Source organism: Mustela putorius, unplaced genomic scaffold (assembly GCF_011764305.1).
Source record: "Mustela putorius furo isolate JIRA1106 unplaced genomic scaffold, ASM1176430v1.1 tig00003909_pilon_pilon_pilon, whole genome shotgun sequence".
Taxonomy (NCBI): domain Eukaryota; kingdom Metazoa; phylum Chordata; class Mammalia; order Carnivora; family Mustelidae; genus Mustela; species Mustela putorius.
Window position 1 is genome coordinate 33,897,856 of NW_025422057.1, and position 21,152 is coordinate 33,919,007.

Below are 21,152 nucleotides of genomic sequence, written 5' to 3' on the forward strand. Positions count from 1 at the left end.
AGTTAACTTATCTCATCCCTTTCCAACTAAACAAAGTGCTTTTCTTATTTCCTATCTGTGTTAATAGTTCTACCACCAATCCAATTTATCAGGAAAGAAACCTGAAAAACATCTAAACCCCACACACAAACATATCTAATCATTCACCAAATTCTTTTGATTTTACCTCCTTCAAAAATCTCAAATCTATCATCCCTCTCTATGACTTATTTTTTCCAGAAGTATTCCCAGTGCCACTGCTTTATTTCAGTCCTTCACAACTCTTGCCTCGACTAAAGTTCCAACCATCTGTCTCTTTCAACTCAATCTATTGCCAAGACTCTTTAAATTATCATTTAAAGTATAAATATGATCATGCCATTCCTCTGATTAAAAATTGCCAAAGATTTATTAAAGTCCCACAATTCTTGCCATAATTTAGATCAAACTAAAGTCCCACAATTCTTGCCATAATTTGGATCAGTTTCATGACCACTATTTGCACTTTTTTGCTCACACACATCTACCATAGTTTCTATCACAAACTACTTGACCAATCTCATGCTCACCATACTAACACTCTATCTATAGTTTATACATGCGGTTTTATTTTCCCTGCCATTCATGCCTCTTTCTTGATATGTACCTGATGAATTTATCTTTTAAAATCCAACTCGCGTTTTAACTTTCTATACAGACTTTCCCAACTCCTGGAATCAGTTAGACATTCTATCATCTGCGAGGTCAAAGCTTTTTAATATACTGCTATATTAATATGTCTTATGCATCTTGTTTACAACTAAACTGTAAATTTCTTGAAGGATTTTTATATCTCATTGATTTTATATCTTACTGATTTTTATATCTCCATCATTTTACACATCATCTAGCTACTAGTACATGGTGGGTACTCAAAAAATGTTAGTGAATGAAATCATAAATGTTTACTTCTGATTTACTGAATAGGCAATAAATAGGCCAAAAAAAGGGCAAAAAATATGCTAGTATTACTTTTTAATGTTATTTAGTCAGCTTTAAGTAGCAAAATGAAATATGAAAAGAAAATTTTCCTTAGGGTGGCAAAGTGCCAATTTTTAAATACTAATTATCATGCAGTATTCTTTAATTTTTGTGAAAGACCCTCCCCAATTCTTTAATTAAAGGTATAACTTGAAGGGCGCCTGGGTGGCTCAGTCATTTAAGCATCCCAACTCTTAATTTTGGCTCAGGTCATGATCTCAAGGTCATCAGGCTCTGTGCTGGGCATGGAATGGAGCCTGCTAGAGATTCTCTCTCCCTCTGCCCCTCCCCACCTCTCTGTCTTACAAAGAAAACCAACAACAACAAAAAAAAAGTGTAATTTGAAAAGTCAGCATTTATTAACTATGTACAATAAAACCCACCTAATACTCAGCCTGTCAATTTTCATTGGAATGAAAGTACTGCAGGACTGCTGAATAAGTAATAAGGACTCATTTGTTTTCCTCAATCTTATTTCAAAGAAGTTAAGATTAGAAAGGTACACTTACAAGGGCTTATATATCCATTACTATTACTTTCTAATGCCTCTATTACCTGCTATTGTCTATTACTCTTCTCCAATTCTCTAGAGATCCTTGGAACCACAGCACATATTCTACCTTTAATTGTACTCAAAGTGCCAATTCAGAACAGTTCATTATGGTTTACAAATGGGAGCTTGTACCAGAATATAAATCAATGCAGCTAACTTACATTGAGAAAATCTTGCTACAAAATAAATGCCAGTTGATCTAAATTTTGTACTTAGTGATGTAGCTGATTTACATTCTGACAGAAGCTCCTTTTTGTTATGGATCCATAACAGTTTTTGGACTAGTAACCCTTTCCAGACCAGTGAGTGGTATCCTTACCATGCTTTGAGTAGTAATGCTTTGAGTCATTAAGGATAGCAAAACTCCCCCTCACCTAAATAAGGCCTATCCCTTATTTAGAGATAGGCCTAAAAAAATTAAGGTAGTCTCTGATAAAACTTACCAAAAGTTTTTTTTTTTTTGTCTAAAAATCAATATTACAGATATATGTCACAAAATTTATGAAAACAAAAAAAATCCACATTATCCCAGTGTTACAGTATAAGGCAGAGAAATTAATAAAGATATAAGATGATAAAATAATTTACTGAAGGAGTATGTGGAATCTTTTTAGGTTTAAGAATAAAGTAGGCAACCATTACTCTAGGATGAAAAGAATCTTGTGATGAAGCAAGTAGTTTCAATTAGCATTTCCCAAAGTATATTATATGAAGCTCTAAGTCTATGAGATGTCATATGGGGGGGGAGACCCAAGGATCAAATATATCAGGAAAATGCTGCATAAGCACCTTCCTTTTGGAATCATATGGTATAAATTTGCTCTGAGAAAGACTTTTAGTGGAGAAATCTGTGTTACTTTACTTATTTCCCAAATGTTTTAGAATGCAAAACTCTTTTTATTTTTTTTTAAGATTTTATTTATTTATTTGACAGACAGAGATCACAAGTAGACAGAGAGGCAGGCAGAGAGAGAGGAGGAAACAGGCTCCCTGCTGAGCAGAGAGCCCGATGTGGGGCTCAATCCCAGGATCCTGGGATCATGACCTGAGCCGAAGGCAGAGCCTTTAACCCATTGAGCCACCCAGGCACCCCCAGAACTCTTTTTAAAGTAACATCTATTATCGCACTTTGTAAAACATTAACCTGTATTTCACAAAATGTTCTTCCAAGCATAAAAGTCCCAAAAGTTTAAACATGAAAACAAAATGCAACAATTCTTGACCATCCATGATCAAGAAAAAGGGACAAGCTTAAAATTAATTCAATTTTAACCTTATTTTTAAAAAGAAAAAAAGCAAGACTCAAAGAAGTAAAGTGATTTTCTCAGTTCTAGTACACCTGAAATTAGGAAGGAAATGAGTGGATACAGCTTTCAAACTGTATGTTTTCATATTTGTTATTACACTTAAAACTCAAAACAATCCCGAAAACTAGGAACAAAACCATTTTCATGAGGATCTAAAGCTTAGGAAGCCTATAAATATACAATTAGTCAACAGAAGAGGTACAAACTCAGGGTCTTGTGTGACTCCTAGAGCCCATGCTAAGGCAGAACTTGCATTTTCTCATTTCTAGTTCAAAGTTCTTTCCACTATACCATGCACTTTTTTTTTTTTAACTACAAAAATAGTTTATCTAGACAAAAACTTTATTCTAACTGAATGACCAATATTTTATTTATTTTTTTTAAAGATTTTTTTTTTTAAATTTATTTGATAGAGACACAGCAAGAGAGGGAACACAAGCAGGGGGAGTGGGAGAGGGAGAAGCAGGCTTCCCACTGAGCCAGGGGCTCGATCCCAAGATCAAGACCTGAGCTGAAGGCAGACACTTAACGACTGAGCTACCCAGGTACCCCAAATGACCAATGTTTTATTTATTTATTTTGTTTAACTTAAATATTTTATTTACTTATTTGACAGACAGAGATCGTAGGCAGGCAGAGAGGCAGGCAGAGAGAGAAAGGGAAGCAGGCTCCCTGCCAAGCAAAGAGCCCGATGAGGGCTTTATCCTAGGACCCCAGGATCACGACCTGAGCCAAAGGCAGAAGCTTTAACCCACTGAGCCACCCAGGCGCCCTCAAATGACAATATTTCTTTAAAAAATGGTAATAATTCCTGAGCTCTGTCCAAACTTCATAATCAGGAAGCTGGGGAGAATGAAAAGTCTTGGGTAATAGAGAATACCAATACATAAGCAAACATTTGTTTACTACTAATTTATTACCATTAATCCATAATAAAAATAAATAAGTATGTTCTGTATTTTGTATATCTTTAAGTGGTCAAAATAGACATTAAATGAATGTTAGATTACCACCCACCTGCAAAGTATCTGCAAATATTACAATGAGATTCTTCAGCTCCAGCACAACATCAGGATCAGTACAATAAGACTGGGGGAGAGAGGTGGAGGGATGGAAATACAAAGAAACAAATATAAACCAGAGTCATTTGGCTAAAAACAAATAAAACCTGAAAATATTTCCTTTAGTATGCCAGACTTCCAATAAATTTAAAATCTTAGTTAGATCCATGGCTGGTTTCATCTATTCAGTAAAAATACTTAGAGAAAGACCATAACATAATGTACCTGAAGTACCTATATTATATGAAAAGAAATTTTACTAAAATTTGCATGCACTAACCTCTGGTCAAAGCAATGATGCTTATATTTCTAAAAGTTTCCAGATTTTAAGGAACTAGTTATATTTAAACCAGTTATATTTAAACTGAAAAAATGGTTTATATATAAACCACATATTTTTACTTTTCTATTATTTTTCTATTATTCTTTTTATTCTCTTATAAAAGAGATATAACATACTACTTTTTCCAAGATAAGAATGACAACTTAAGTATTTTCTTAATAATTCACCAAAAGTAATGAAACTCATTCTGTCCCCTTCACAGCATTTAGTAAGATTTTGTGTGATATGTTGCATTTAATACCTTATGACTTTGTATTTGATGTCATATAATAGGAAGCATACTATAATTTTACACATTCAGAGCTGGTCTGAATATAAACCATAATAATAATATTTTGTTCCTTACTAATATGTTAGAAAAAGTTACAGTTCACTGGACAAATACTGTATAAATAATCTATAATGCTATAAATAGAAATTGAAATACTACATAAGCTAATAATCATTTAAAATATTTTCAAGCTGTATTCTCAATAAAAAATTATAAAAAATAATTACAAAATTTTAAGTATGTAGAGATTCTCCTGAACTACTAAAACTGTCTTAAGAAAGTCTATAATAAGCAATTATTAATTTCAACAGTCTCTATAAATAAATAACACTAACATACTACTTCCAAGAAAGATATTATTATGCAAATATTTAGTCATTTCACTTTCTTTCATAAAAAAACCTCTCAATACATAAAGGTTCATTATTTCAAATGAGTTCAAATATTGACAACTGCATATTTTTAAGAAATGTATAATTGTATTACTGTAAACAAATTAGAAACATCGAAGAACAAGTTCAACTGTTAATGGTGGAGTTTATTTTGAAAACAAAGAATTGGGGATGATAATTAAAAACCCTTTCTTCACGGTGCTTTTCAGTGATCTAATGAAGAGGTCAGTTGAGACTAATGAGACCAGCTTAATTCTTCATTTTCTATAATGCTGGACTAAAAGTGCTTTGGGAAGCCCCAGTCAGTTGCAAAATCACAGCCCAGTATTACCAAACAAAAGCCTAACACTACTACTTCTAAATTTGAGTTGTTACCAAAAATGCAGAATGTTGGAGGTACGGTTTTCTTCTGACATTATACATTTCAGAAGTTCTTAAAGTAAATGAATTAAAAATTTAGTAACATAATTTGTCTGACTTACTGAGTGAGCTCTAAGGACAGCAATTATCTTTGAGAGGGCCATGTTCCAAAGTTCATCAGTGTATGCCCTGGTTACTAATCCTTGGGTCACATGTAAAATGTGATCTTCCACCACAAAGAACCTAAAAACAGTAATTACCAACATAACATGTGTTAAAAAAAAATTAAAGCCCAAATAGAAAACAAGCAGTTCTGACATTTATCATAATATAAAAATAATAGTTATTTCCATATTAGATACATACCCTACAATTTGAGTGAAATATCTTCTATAGCCATCAACTGTTTCATGCTTCAAATGAAAAATAAAAATTAATTTAAACCAATAAATACTGATAACATAAAAGTAAGTTCCAAGTCACTATAACATTTATTAACAAATATTTAGAGAGTCTACTATATATTGCACACATTTTTTAAAGGACCAGAGATACTCTAGTAAAATCCAAAAAGTTCTTACCGTCGTGGAACTTACATTCAGAAGGAGACAGACAATAAACAGGTAAGAAGTAAATATGATTTCAGAACCCTCTTCTCAGCAAGCTAGTTCAAGCCATCATACTTTCTCACTTGTGCTGTTACATCATTCTCCTACCCAGTCTCCCCAGCTTTCGGGCTTGCTTCCTACAGACTATTCTCCAGACAGCTGTCAGAATGATACTTTTCAAAGAGTAATCAGATCATCGTATCTTCTGCTAAAAACCTTTGAGTGACTTTATATCTGATTCAAAATAAAAGTGAAACTCCTTAAAAATGATCCATAATTGCCTCTTAATAATTTCAACAAAAAGCATATAGGAAAATATTTGATTATTTGAATTTCATTCTTAGAAGTTTGTTACATGAAATATTTCATTATTTTAATTAAGTTCAAATGCTACATTTTGTATATTTCATAAGTATGATCAAATTTTTCAAACATCTGGGGTGCCTGGTGGCTCAATGGGTTAAGGCCTCTGCCTTCAGCTCAGGTCAAGAACCCAGGGTCCTTGGATGGAGCCCCACATCCGGCTCTCTGCTCGGCAGGGAGCCTGCTTCCTCCTCTCTCTGCCTGCCTCTCTGCCTACTTGTGATCTCTGTCTGTCAAATAAATAAATAAAATCTTAAAAAAAATTTTTTTTTTTCAAACATCTGGGGTTTTTTCAGGCTGTAGGAAAACAAGTGTTTTTATCTTTTAGCTTTAAAATACTGTGATCGGGGGCACCTAGGTGGCTCAGTGGCTTAAAGCCTCTGCCTTTGGCTCAGGTCATGATCCCAGATCCTGGGCTTGAGCCCCCGCCCCAGTAGGGCTCTCTGCTCCGCGGGGAGCCTGCTTCCCCCCTCCCCCCACCCCCGCCTGCCTCTCTGCCTACTTGTGATCTCTCTCTGTCAAATAAATAAATTAAAATCTTTTAAAAATAAAATACTATGATCAGAGAGAAAGGAGTTTACATGACATCAGAACTGTGACATATCCTGACACTTGTTTGATAATATGCATATAGTCACATTTTAGAATGTCCCATGTATGCTTGAAAAGATGTTTCTACAGTTGATGAAACAGGCTTCTACATGTTCCATTAGACAAGTCTATTATTAAGCATGTTGTTTATACTTATTGATATTCTACCTATTTGGTTTATTACATACTGAGACATGCTTAAAAATCCATTATGGATTTTCTACTTATCTTTTCAGTTGTGCCAATCTGGCATTAATACATTTTTGAGTCAATGTTATCAAGTGTTTATTGGTTTCAATTATCATTTTTTATCAACTCTAAGACATGAATTTTTTATCATTCTAAATCTTTTAATATTATGTGAAAGTATATACTCTGCTTCTACTCTTTTACTGGTTACTCCAGAAATTATATTATGCATACTTAAGTAATCAAACTCTAAAATCAATCAATATTTTTACTCTTCTGGACAATTCAGAAAATTGTAGCATAGTTTCATTTCATTAACTCCCACCTCATGTTTATGCTTTTGTTGTGTATTTTAATTCTATCTTGTTTTAAAGTCCATAATATTTTATTATTTTCTACAGTTGACATAGATCTGTCTACATATTTATACTTTATTTGCTATTCATTCCTTCTAGCGTCTCATATCTTCCATTTGGCATCACTTTCCTTTTTCCTGAAGTAGGTTCTATAGAACTTCCTTAGTAAGGGTGCCTCAGTGGCCAACTCTCCTCTTCTTTGTCTGAAAATGTCTATCTTTGCCTTTGTTTCACTGGATATAGAATCCTAGGTTAAAAGTTATTCCCCTTTGGCATTTAAAATATTCCACTGTTTTCATTTCTTGTGGGTAAAAACCTAGGAGCAAGACTGCTGGATTGTGTGTTAAGTGTATGCTTAACATTATAACAAACTGCCAAACAATTTTCCAAATTGGCAGCATAATTTTTATACCACGAGAAGTGTATGAGAGTTCCAGTTGCTCCACATGTCACCAGCACATGCTATTATCAATTTTTAATTTTAGTCATTCTAGTAGGTATGTAGTAGTAGGATTGTGGCTTTAATTTGCATTTCTCTGATGAAAAATGATATTGAACATCTTTTCATGTGCTTATTTTTCATCTGTGTATCTAGTAAAATGTCTACTTGGATCTTTTATCCATTAGTTTGTCTTTAATTATTTAGTTAAATTCTTTGCATATTCTAAAAACAAGCCCTTTTTAGACATGAGTTTTGCAAATATTTTCTCCCCATTTGTATCTTGTTTTTTCACTTTCTTGACAATGCCTTCTGAAGAGTAGTTTTTCATTTCAATGTTCAATTTGAATTTCTTTCTCTTACAATTCATGCTTTATAGATCTTACCTAAGAAAATACTGCCTAACCCAAGATCAAAAAACCTTTGTTTTTCCTAAAAGTTTCATAATTTTAGCTCTTGCATTTAAGTCCATGATCCATTTCTTGAATTTCTGAGGTAAAAGTCAATACTTTTTTTGCATATAGATAATTTAATTATCTTGTAGTCAAAAGACATACTTTGAATTATTTCAAGTCTTTTATATTTGTTGAGATTTATTTTATAGCTCAGAATATGATCTATCTTGGTAAACCTTCTATGTGCATTTGAAAGGCCTGTGTATTCTACTGTTTGGGGTGGAATATTCAATAAATGTCAATTAGCTCAAGTTAGCAGATACTATTTTTCAGGTCTTCTATTTTCTATCTTTGTGTTCTGCAATTTCACTGTAAGGTCTCCCAGAGTGTTTTTCTTTTTATTTAACCTATCTGGGATTCCTTGGGCTTGACTGTCTAAGTTTCTACTTCCTATTCATATTGGAAAACTCTCTGCCATTATGCCCTCAAATACTCCTCTGTCCCACTTACGCTATACTCTCTTTCTAGACTTTCTCTCTATATCCCCTCTATTTCTCTTCTGTGTTTTTATCCTCTTGTCTCTCTGTGAGGCTTTCTAAATAATTTCTTCAGATCAACTAAGAGAACTCACCAATTGCTAAATCTATTCATAAAATTTTTAATTTTGATGAATGTAACTTTAATTTTAGGGATTCTACTTCATTTTTCTTCCTTTTGGTCATTCCTTACAGTTTCCTGTTCCTTATTCATACCAGCAAGCTTGTCTTTTATTTCTTTAAATATAATAAATAGAGTTATATTAAACGGCTAATAATTCAAATACTGAAAGTCTCTTGGGATTTATTTCTGTTGCCATATTTTTAATGATTCGCACTTGTTTGATAATTACTTTTTACTGTGACTTGTTAATCTCCCTTGAAACTATGACATGAAAGTTCAGATCTCTGCATTTTCCTCTATTAGGCAATATCAGTATGGAATAACTTCAAATTGAATTTTCAACTTGAGTTCTTTTTAACTATCCAAATAGAATGAATTTGTGTTGCAAACAAACACTTGTGAGAAATGGCTTGTTATGTATTCTCAGAGATCTTTTTCCCCTTGTTCCTTCAGCACCAACATTTAAAATAGGCAATTTCCCTATAACGTTTAACAGAAAGAACAGACAGTTTTTGCTAGATTTTTTTAAATAATATTGTATCCATTTATTTACTTATTTTAAGTAATCTTTATATCTAACCAGGGACTCAAACTCATGACTCCAAGATCAAGAGTTGCATGCTCTCCTGGCTGAGCCAACCAGGTGCCCTGAGGCGTTTTTGATCTCTAGGTAATCCTAATAATGAGGCTCTAATTCTTTGGAGTCTCTACTTTCTAAGGGAGACAACCTCTTATCAGCTACCTTGGGTGGCTCTAGGCTTAAGCCTCTGTATTCCTCAAAATTCATGCTTTCCAGTTCAGCAGATGCCCCTAAGATAAAAGTGCCTCTGGATTTCTTTTTCTTTTCTTTTCTTTTTTTTTTTTTTTTTTGTTAAAGATTTTATTTCTTTATTTCACAGAGAGAGAGAGCACAAGCAGAGTGAGTGGCAGGCAGGAGAGGGAGAAGAAGGCTCCCTGCTCTGTGGGGCTCTATTCCAGGACCCTGGGATCATGAACCAAGACAAAGTCTTGCTTAACTGACTGAGCCACCGAGGTGTCCCAAACCTATCTGGATTTCTACCTTCATTTAGGTTTTCCTCTTTTGTTTTATAGTTGGATATACTGAAGTATAAGTTACATACAATAAAACTCACTTTTTCATGCACTGTTTCTACAAGTTTTCACCAACACATCTTGTCAGATAATTATCACCATAACCAACATGTAGAGCAATTCCATATTCACTTAATTTTTGTCCTGGCTATATGTTTCTACCAAATCCTTGGTGCACTTAAAAATAATTTTATAACTTTAAAAATGTTTTATCCAGCATCTTTGTTTTTTCACTGGAACGATTAATCAAAGTAATAGTCTACCACATTGTCAGAAACGAATTATCACTCCCTGATACTTTATATATCTACTTGTTTATCTATTTATTCACTCCCTATTTGTTTACTATCTAACTTGACTAACAGAATGTAAGCTCCTGAGAGAAGGAACTTAACCTGTTTTGTTCACTGCTGCACCCTTAGCACTTAACCAATTACTGGAAATGGTAGGTATTCAGTAAGTATTTGTTGTTGAATGAATAGTGAGAGATACATGCTCTGAAGAAATTAAAGCAGGGTAAGAGGCAAAAAGTGACAACACAACCAATTCAAAATTTTCACATACTTACCATATTTGACTGTGGTTGCAATACGAGTCTTGCTTGTTTCTTTCTTTGTTTTCGGTAATAATTTTCAAATGTTTCTTCATCACCCTAAAGTAACATCAGCAGAGTAATGAAACACACACACTAATGAACAGATACCTTCTTTTTTTAAAATTAAATAATTTAGGGGCGCCTGGGTGGCTGAGTGGGTTAAAGCCTCTGCCTTCGGCTCAGGTCATGATCCCAGGGTCCTGGGATCGAGCCCCACATCGGGCTCTCTGCTCAGTGGAGAGCCTGCTTCCTCCTCTCTCTCTGCTGGCCTCTCTGCCTACTTGTGATCTGTCTGTCAAATAAATAAATCTTTAAAAAAAATTATTTATTTATTTGAGAGAGAGAGAGAGAGAGCATGAGTTGGGGGAGGGACAGAGGGAGAGGGAGAGTGAGATCTCCTGCAGACTCCCCGCTGAGTGGGAAGCATGATGCATGACCCTGAGTAATGACCTGAGACAAAATCAAGAGTCAGACACTTAAGCCACCCAGGCATCCAAACAAATAACTTCTTTACCTCTAGGAGTCATTTTAAATTTTCTAACAAATGGAATACAAACACTGAAATGATTCTTGCATATTTCAATGGAAACTGCATCATTTATATCATATCCTTCCATGTTATCAGATTCTAGTCCTTTTCATTGTCTTTGACCTATTTTGTATTTATGTTTAGGTAACTGATAAATATATAAATAGTATTTTGTCTGTTAATGACTTTAATTGATTTCCTCCCCTCTCCAAAAAAATAGTTTTGCCTCCACTTGCAATTCCTCTCAACATTCCTTTACTCCACATAATTTTTCCTATTATTGGACTTTTTCTGTGAACTGATTATAATATCTCCTCGGTTCTCTCATATGGAAGTAATAAAGAAATTCTTCAACATGTGCAAACAAAACAAAAACACTGAAATGGTATTTCATACTGAATGTCAAGAATAAGTTTTTGGCCTTATAGTTCAAAACAGTAACCTTGTTTGTTATTATGACAATTATGAACACTAACTGTAAATTCAAGGAATTTTATAGTTACCCAACTTATCACTAAGGTTTACTAGATTTCTGACTGACCAACTCAAAATACAGCTGTCAGTGAGAGAACTAAATGAAGAAATTAGCTGTCATGCCTAAACTTCTGAACATGTCGTATAAGACCCTACATGATCTGGAACCTTCCTCTATCTCCTGCTTCATCTCAGTATATTCAACATATCATTTTCTTTTTATTTCCAGGCTTTCATACAAGATTTTCTTGAAATGTGCTTCCCAGTTCTCTTTTTCTGTGTATGACTTTTATTTACCCTCACAGACTCACTATAGATGTTACTTCTTTTAGAAGGCATCCTCAACTGCCTGAGGCTTGTTATCTGTGTTATCTCATAGCAACCTGCATATCCATATCATTGCACTTAACACACTGTGCTGCAACTTCTTAATTAGTAGTCTATCATACCAATAACAGCACTTTCTGTGATAATGAACATTTTCTGTATCTGCATTATCTTATATGGTAGCCACTAGAAAGATGTGGCTAATAGTAAGTATTGAGACCCTGAATTTTAATTTTCTTTAATTTTAGTTACTTTACATTTATTTATTTATTTTTTAAGATTTTATTTATTTATTTGACAGACAGAGATCACAAGTAGGCAGAGAGGCAGGCAGAGAGAGAAGGGAAGAAGCAGGCTCCCTGCCAAGCAGAGAGCCCTATGTGGGGCTCGATCCCAGAACCCTGAGATCATGGCCTGAGCCGAAGGCGGAGGCTTTAACCCACTGAGCCACCCAGGTGCCCCAAGTTACTTTACATTTAAACAGTTGCGGGGCTCCTGGGTAGCTCAGTTGGTTAAGCATCTGCCTTCAGCTCAGGTCGTGATCCCAGGGTCCTTGGATAGAGCTCTGCATCAGGCCCCCTGCTCCATAGGAAGCTGGCTTCTCCCTCTGCCCCCCTCTCTCTGTTTCTCACAAATGAATAAAAAATCTTTTTTAAAAAAAAGATTTTATTTATTTGACAGAGAGAGATCACAAGTAAGCAGAGCAGCAAGCAGAGAGAGGAGGAAACAGGCTGCCTGCTGAGCAGAGAGCCCAATTCAGGGCTCGATCTCAGGATCCTGAGATCATGACCAGAGCTGAAGGTAGAGACTTAATCCTCTGAGCCACCCAGGCACCCCATAAAAAATTTTTTAAAAAAAATTTAAAAAGTTTCATACAGGTAGTAGTTACCATATTGGATGACAGAGATCTATCTTTATCACTCTAAGTATATTAGAACATGGTCCTGTCCAACTAGTTCACTACTGTATCCTTATCACTTAGCACAATGTTTGGCACATGGAAGGCAATCAATTATTATTTCTTGAATGAATGAATGAATGAATGAATGAATGACTAAACAAGTAAATGAATGACTATATAACCATTTCTTCTGTCTTCCTCTCTGCTTAAAAGGAGAATCCATCCAGAATGAGAAGAAAAGGCTGGGAACCCATTCACCTACTCAAGGCTCCAAAGAGAATCTAAGGGGGAAAAGTCAAAACTCTTATTTTCACTGAAAAAAACTTTTTCTGATAACTTTCTTTAATATTTAAGTAGTTATCAACAAAATGACTTTTCTTAGTGCCATAAAAATAAGCTTATAATGCAGAAAATAAGTTTAGGTAACCCTCAGGGCAATTCTCCCAGTATTTTTTATACTCAAACAATTAAAAGAATTAAAAAAAAAAAAAGTGGTCCCTAAACATGTTAGACAGTTTTATTTAGGTAACTAAATTTTTTGCACAATGAGTTTAAATTAATGTAAAGGATATAATTTCAAATATATTAGAAATAAAACTATTATATCCTCATTTAAAATATCCAATGGTTACCTGCATTTAAAAAACATATGAATACACTCTCTTTCACATTTAGAAAGTTTATAGTTTTCTTTTTTTTTTTTTAAGTAGGCTCCATACCAAGTGTGGAGCCTGATGTGGGGCTTGAACTTACAAGCCAGAGATCAAGACCTGGGGTATGATCAAGAGTTGGACACTTAATCAACTAAGCCACCCAGGTATCACTCCTTTTTTTCTTTCCTTTTTAATTTTTAAAGATTTACTCATTTGAGAGAGACTAAGAGAGAATAAGCAGGGGGAGAGGGAGAAGCAGACTCCCTGCTCAGTGGGGAAGCCCAATGTGGACATCAACCCCAAAACCCTGGGATCATGACTTGAGCCAAAGGCAGAAATTTAACAAACTAAGCCACCCAGGCATTCTTTTTTTCTTTTTTAACTTATACTCCAGACTACTACTCTTACAGGGATTTGTGTTTTTTTTTTAATTTAATATGTTATTTTTAAATACTATATTTATGTCTTTAAGTAAACTCTATCCCATATTGTAGGGCTCAAACTCATAACCTCAAGAATAAGAGTCACATGCTCTATGGACTGAGCCAGACAGGTATTCCTCTAACACTATAGTTTCTTTTCTTTTTAAATATTTTATTTATTTATTTCACAGAGATAGGCAGAAAGGCAGGCAGAGAGAGGGAAGCAGGCTCCCTGCTGAGCAGAGAGTCCAATGCGGGGCTCAGTCCCAAAACCCTGGGATCATGACCCGAGCTAAAGGCAGAGGCTTTAATCCACTGAGCCACCCAGGTGCCCCCAACACTATATTTTCTAATGTAATACATTTTTGTTTTTATTTTATCTCTAAGGCCATAATTGAGGCATTATGGTAGTTTTTTTCTTCTAGGTTGAATTATCATTAAATTAGTACATCACTGATCAATACAATCTAAATATTAATGTTATAGATAATTAATATAACAAAAAGTAAATTTTTATTGGAAATGAATATCTTAATATGATGAAAGGGATTTTGGGGGGGAACTAACAACATAATTTTTATTTTTCTTTATTTACTTATTTATTTTTTAAGACTATTTATTTAAGAGAGAGACAGAAAGGGTATAAGCAGGAAGAGGGGCAGAGGAAGAGGGACAAGCAGACTCCCCACTGTGCAGAGAGCCCAACTACGTGCTTTATCCCAGGACCCCATCTTCATGATTTGAGCCAAAGTCAGACACTGAACTGAATGAGCCACTCAGGCATCTCAGCAACACACTTTTTAGTTAAAGATTCTGAGCTGCAGATTTAGTGTGCATAATTTACAGATAAATGCCCACCCTAAAACCTAATTATAGTAAAGCCAGTCCTCATAATCAAACTATTAAGTCAATTGTATGTACTATCCCTCAAAAAAAGTCTAAGTTCATGTTTCAATTCAAATAAATATATTAATATGCATTGTAGAATATTATATTATGAAAACAACTGAGAAATAAATCATAAAATTATGAAAGTCATCAAGATTATTTTTATCCAATGTGATTGTTTTATCTACTCATGTACCTTAAAAACAAGATAACAAATCACTTCTCCTTACTTAAGTGCTATTTCTCATTACTTAACTTATAACAACGCAGTGTAATATGCAGACAGAATTCTAAGTTATTTACAAAAAGAGAAGTATGATAAAAACAATAAAATATACCTTTAGTAAATGTGTGGACATACATAAAACTTCAGCGTTAAATTTTGGAAATAATAAAACCAAGTATAAAAGTCAGGAATAACACATGAATTTTGTTAGGGATGGTGATCACGCTGGAACTAATCAGTCTGGCAGACAGTTTTCATTTTATTTTAATATGAAGTCAAAAATATCACACAAGTAACGACTTCCACTTATGACACAATTTGGCAAAACAGCTTTTTTAAAATTTTTTTTAATTTATTTTCAGCATAACAGTATTCATTATTTTTTGCACCACACCCAGTGCTCCATGCAATTCGTGCCCTCTCTAATACCCACCACCTGGTTCCCCCAACCTCCCACGCGCCACCCCTCCACCCGCCACTTCAAACCCCTCAGATTGTTTTTCAGAGTCCATAGTCTTTCATGGTTCACCTCCCCCTTCCAATTTCCCCCAACTCCCTTCTCTTCTCTAACTCCCCATGTCCTCCATGCTATTTGTTATGCTCCACAAATAAGTGAAACCATATGATAATTGACTCTCTCTGCTTGACTTATTTCACTCAGCACAATCTCTTCCAGTCCCGTCCATGTCGCTACAAAAGTTGGGTATTCATCCTTTCTGATGGAGGCATTAATACTCCATAGTGTATATGGACCATATCTTCCTTATCCATTCGTCCGTTGAATGGCATCTTGGTTCTTTCCACAGTTTGGCGACCGTGGCCATTGCTGCTATAAACATTGGGGTACAGATGGCCCTTCTTTTCACTACATCTGTATCTTTGGGGTAAATACCCAGGAGTGCAATTGCAGGATCATAGGGAAGCTCTATTTTTAAATTCTTGAGGAATCTCCACACTGTTCTCCAAAGAGGCTGCACCAACTTGCATTCCCACCAACAGTGGAAGAGGGTTCCCCTTTCTCCACATCCCCTCCAACACATGTTGTTTCCTGTCTTGCTAATTTTGGCCATTCTAACTGATATAAGGTGATATCTCAATGTGGTTTTAATTTGAATCTCCCTGATGGCTAGTGATGATGAATATTTTTTCATGTGTCTGATAGCCATTTGTATGTATTCATTGGAGAAGTGTCTGTTCATATATTTTGCCCATTTTTTGCTATGATTATCTGTTTTGTGCGTCTTGAGTTTGAGGAGTTCTTTATAGATCCTGGATATCAACCTTTTTTGTCTGTACGGTCATTTGCAAATATCTTCTCCCATTCCATGGGTTGCCTCTTTGTTTTCTTGACTATTTCCTTTGCTGTGCAGAAGCTTTTGATTTTGATGAAGTCCCAAAAGTTTATTTTGGCTTTTGTTTCCTTTGCCTTTGGAGACATATCTTGAAAGAAGTTGCTGTGGCTGATATCAAAGAGATTACTGCCTATGTTCTCCTCTAGGATTCTGATGGATTACTCTCTCACGTTGAGGTCTTTTATCCATTTTGAGTTTATCTTTGTGTATGGTGTAAGAGAATGGTAGAATTTCATTCTTCTACATATAGATGCCCAGTTTTCCCAGCATCATTTATTGAAGAGACTGTCTTTTTTCCACTGTACATTTTTTCCTGTTTTGTAAAAGATTATTTGCCCATAGACTTGAGGGTCCATATCTGGGCTCTCTACTCTGTTCCACTGGACTGTGTGTCTGTTTTTATTCCAGTACCATGCTGTCTTGGTGATCACAGCTTTGTAGTAAAGCTTGAAATCAGGTAGCATGATGCCCCCAGTTTTATTTTTGTTTTTCCACATTTCCTTAGCGATTCGGGTTCTCTTCTGATTCCATACAAATTTTTGGATTATTTGCTCCAGCTCTTTGAAGAATACTGGTGGAATTTTGATCAGAATGGCATTAAAAGTATAGATTGCTCTAGGCAGTATTGACATTTTAACAATGTTTATTCTTCCAATCCAAGAGCATGGAATGGTCTTCCATCTTTTTGTTTCTTCTTCAATTTCTTTCATGAGTGTTCTGTAGTTCCTTGAGTACAGATCCTTTACCTCTTTGGTTAGGCTTATTCCCAGGTATCTTATGGTTCTTGGTGCTATAGTAAATGGAATCGATTCTCTAATTTCCCTTTCTGCATTTTCATTGTTAGTGTATAAGAAAGCCACTGATTTCTGTACATTGATTTTGTATCCTGCCACATTACTGAATTGCTGTATGAGTTCTCGTAGTTTGGGGGTGGAGTCTTTTGGGTTTTCCTTATAAAGAATCATGTCATCTGTGAAGAGAGAGAGTTTGACTTTTTCACTGCCAATTTGGATACCTTTTATTTCTCTTTGTTGTCTGATTGCTGTTGCTAGGACTTCTAATACTATGTTGAACAAGAGTGGTGAGAGTGGGCATCCTTGTCAGGTTCCTGATCTCAACAGGAAGGCTGCAAGCTTTTTCCCACTGAGGATGATATTTGCTGTGGGTCTTTCATAGATAGATTTGATGAAGTTCAGGAATGTTCCCTCTATCCCTATACTTGGAAGCGTTTTAATCAGGAACGGATACTGGATTTTTTCAAATGCTTTTTCTGCATCAATTGAGAGGACTATGTGGTTCTTCTCTCTTTTCTTATTAATTTGTTCTATCATATTGACTGATTTTCAAATGTTGAACCATCCTTGTAGCCTGGGAATGAATCCCACCTGGCATGGTGGATGAGCTTTGTAATGTGCTGTTGGATCCTGTTGGCTAGGATCTTGTTGAGAATCTTAGCATCCATATTCATCAGTGATATTGGTCTGAAATTCTCCTTTTTGGTAGGGTCTTTGCCTGGTTTGGGGATCAGAGTAATGCTGGCTTCATAGAAAGAGTCTGGAAGTTTTCCTTCTGCTTCAATTTTCTGAAACAGCTTCAGGAGAATAGGTGTTATTTCTTCTTTGAAAGTTTGGTAGAATTCTCCAGGGAATCCGTCAGGTCCTGGGCTCTTGTTTTTTGGGAGGTTTTTGATCACTGCTTCAATCTTGTTACTAGATATCAGTCTATTCAGGTTGTCAATTTCTTCCTGATTCAGTTTTGGGAGTTTATAGTTTTTCAGGAATGCATCCATTTCATCTAAGTTGCTTAGCTTATTGGCATATAACTGTTGATAATAACTTCTGATGATTGTTTCTACTTCCTTGGTGTTAGTTGTGTTCTCTCCCTTTTCATTCATAATTTTATGAATTTAGGCTTTCTCTCTTTTCTTTTGGAATAGTGTGGCCAATGGTTTATCGATCTTATTGATTCTTTCAAAAAACCAACTTCTAGTTTCACTGATGTGTTCTACTGTATCTCTGATTTCTACCTCATTGATCTCAGCTCTAATCTTGATTATTTCCCTTCTTATGTGTGGAGTTGGTTTGATTTGTTGTTGATTCTCCAGTTTTTTAAGGTGTAGAGACAGCTGCTGTGTTCTGGATTTTTCAATTTTTTTGAGGGAGGCTTGGATGGCTATGCATTTCCCCCTTAGGACTGCCTTTGCTGTATCCCATAGGTTTTGGACCAAAGTGCCTTCATTCTCATTGGTTTCCATGAATTGTTTCAGTTCTTCTTTGATCTCCTGGCTGATCCAAGCATACTTAAGCAAGGTGGTCTTTAGCTTCCGGTGTTTGAGTTCCTTCGGAACTTTTCCTTGTGATTGAGCTCCACTTTCAAAGCACTGTGATCTGAGAATATGCAGGGAATAATCTCAGTCTTTTGGTATCAGTTGAGTCCTGATTTGTGACCCAGTATGTGGGTCTATTCTTGAGAAGGTTCCATGTGCACTTGAGAAGAATGAGTGTTCTGTTGTTTTAGGGTGGAATGTGCTGTATATATCTATGAGGTCCATCTGGTCCAATGTGTCATTCAATACTCTTGTTTCTTTATTGATTTTCTGCTTCGATGACCTATTTCTGAGAGAGGCGTGTTAAGATCTCCTACTATTAATGTATTCATATCAATATGACTCTTTATCTTGATTAACAGTTTTCTTATGTAATTGGCTGCTCCCATATTGGGGGCATAGATATTTACAATTGTTAGATCATCTTGGTGGATAGTCTCTTTAAGAATTATATAGTATCCTTCTGTATCTCTGACTACAGTCTTTAGTTTAAAATCTAATTTATCTGATATGAGAATCGCTACCCCAGCCTTCTTTTGAGGCCCACAGGCATGAAAGATGCTTCTCCATCCCTTCACTTTCAGTCTGGGTGTATCTTTAGGTTCAAAATGGGTCTCTTGTAGACAACATATGGACGGGTCCTGTGGTTTTATCCAATCTGCAACCCTGTGCCATTTTATGGGCGCATTTAGGCCATTCACATTGAGAGTGATTATTGATAGATACGTTTTTATTCACATCGTGTTAGCTTTGAAGTCTTTCTTTCTGTAGATTATCTCTATATTTCTGTTCAATGCTATTCTTAGGATTTTTCCTCTTTTATAGAACCCCCCTTAATGTTTCTTGCAGTGTTGGCTTGGTGGTTGCTTAGTCTTTTAAGCCTTGCCAGTCTTGGAAATTCTTTATCTCTCCATCCATTTTGAATGTCAGTCTTGCTGGATAAAGTATTCTTGGCTGCATGTTTTTCTCATTTAGTGCCCTGAATATATCTTGCCAGCCCTTTCTGGTTTGCCATGTCTCTGTGGACAGGTCTGACATTATTCTGATGGGCTTTCCTCTGTAAGTAAGGAGCCTCTTTGTCCTAGCAGCTTTCAAGAAATTATACCTACAGTTACGATTCCTCAATTTGACTATCAGGTGCCTTGATTTTTTTTGTAATCTATAATCTTGGGTGGAGACCGTTCGGCCTCTAGTACATGAACGCTGGTTCCATTCGCGAGGCTGGTAAAATTTTCATGAAGAACTCGTTCCACTATATCTTCTAGACTTCTTTCTTTCTCTTCCCCTTCAGGGATTCCAGTAATTCTGATGTTGGAACGTTTCATGGCATCATTTATTTCCCTGATTCTGTTTTCGTGGTTTCTAAGCTGTTTGTTCCAGGCTTCCTCCTGATCCTTTCTATCTGTTTTTCCTCCAGCCCACTAATTCTATCTTTTGCCTCAGCTACCCTAGCTTTGAGAGAATTTAGATTAGATTGGAACTCATTGAGAGCATTGCGAACCTCAGCCCTGGTAGCTTTTAGCTCTACCCTAACACTGTGAACATCATCTCTGGTCACTTTCAGCTCGGCCCTAATCAATTCCGTTTGTTCATCCATGGCTTTCTCCAACCTAGCTATTGCCCAGATAATTGTTAGCCTGAATTCTCTTTCCGACATATTGTCTATGTTGATAGCCGTTAGCTCTGTTGCAGAAGGTCCATCCTCTGTATTTTTCTTCTGTTGGGCAGTCTTCCTCTTAGTCATTTTGGTGAGAGATGACTGAATGTAGCTGGATGTATTGACCGTGGTGCAGTCAAGGTGTACCCTGGAAACTTCTGAGCAATCAGGATTCCCCACCCAAACGAGAGAAAAAAGAAAAGAAAAAGAAAAAAAGAGAGAGAGACAGGAAGATGAAAGAGAAGGTTCAGCCCAAATGGGCCCCAAGGTAAGATTTATGAAGTATACAAACAAAAACAGACAAACAAAAAGACTGCCCACTGGCGTCTTCTGCCCCTGTAGAGATCCAGACGTGTATAATTCTGATCTCAGGCTGATTTCATGGGTGATTGGAGTTCTTTGGTAGGTAATCAGCTCACTTTAGGGTACAGGTTGAAAAGGCGCCTCCTCCTACATCCCTGCCATCTTCCCCCCTGGCAAAACAGCTTTTAACAGTTTTTCTGAATCATAACTTATATGAAAGAATGGTTTATTCCATGAACTTCAAAATTTTGGCAGCCCCAGAAAATACTCCAGTTATGTTTAAAAGATTCCACTTCACTAAATCATATTATTTCAGATGTTTAAAATTTTTTTAACAGAAAATGACACATCATAAGGATGAGTATTAAGATTAGCCAAAAGCACTGTTCATATTTAAACACATAGGACACAGTTGTGCATTCAAATTTGCCTATGTTCTCACTTCTGTAATCTCATAATACTCCCTCTTAAAAGCACTATGTTCATTGTCAACAGCTGGGGAACAAAAGAGATCAGGACC

General features: G+C 35.6%; 1 protein-coding gene across 4 annotated transcripts in view; it reads right to left on the reverse strand.

The window, feature by feature from the left end:
• Positions 1 to 21,152, reverse strand: part of EXOC6 (exocyst complex component 6) — a 252,592-nt gene that overhangs the window by 127,256 nt on the left and 104,184 nt on the right. For all 4 annotated transcript variants that reach the window (XM_004749653.3, XM_004749654.3, XM_004749656.3 and 1 more), the window contains 4 exons: positions 10,548 to 10,631; positions 5,653 to 5,699; positions 5,409 to 5,529; positions 3,877 to 3,948 (listed from right to left, as the gene is read on the reverse strand). In XM_004749653.3, the coding sequence (XP_004749710.1) occupies positions 3,877 to 3,948; positions 5,409 to 5,529; positions 5,653 to 5,699; positions 10,548 to 10,631 (324 nt within the window). The remainder of the gene's footprint in view (positions 1 to 3,876; positions 3,949 to 5,408; positions 5,530 to 5,652; positions 5,700 to 10,547; positions 10,632 to 21,152) is intronic.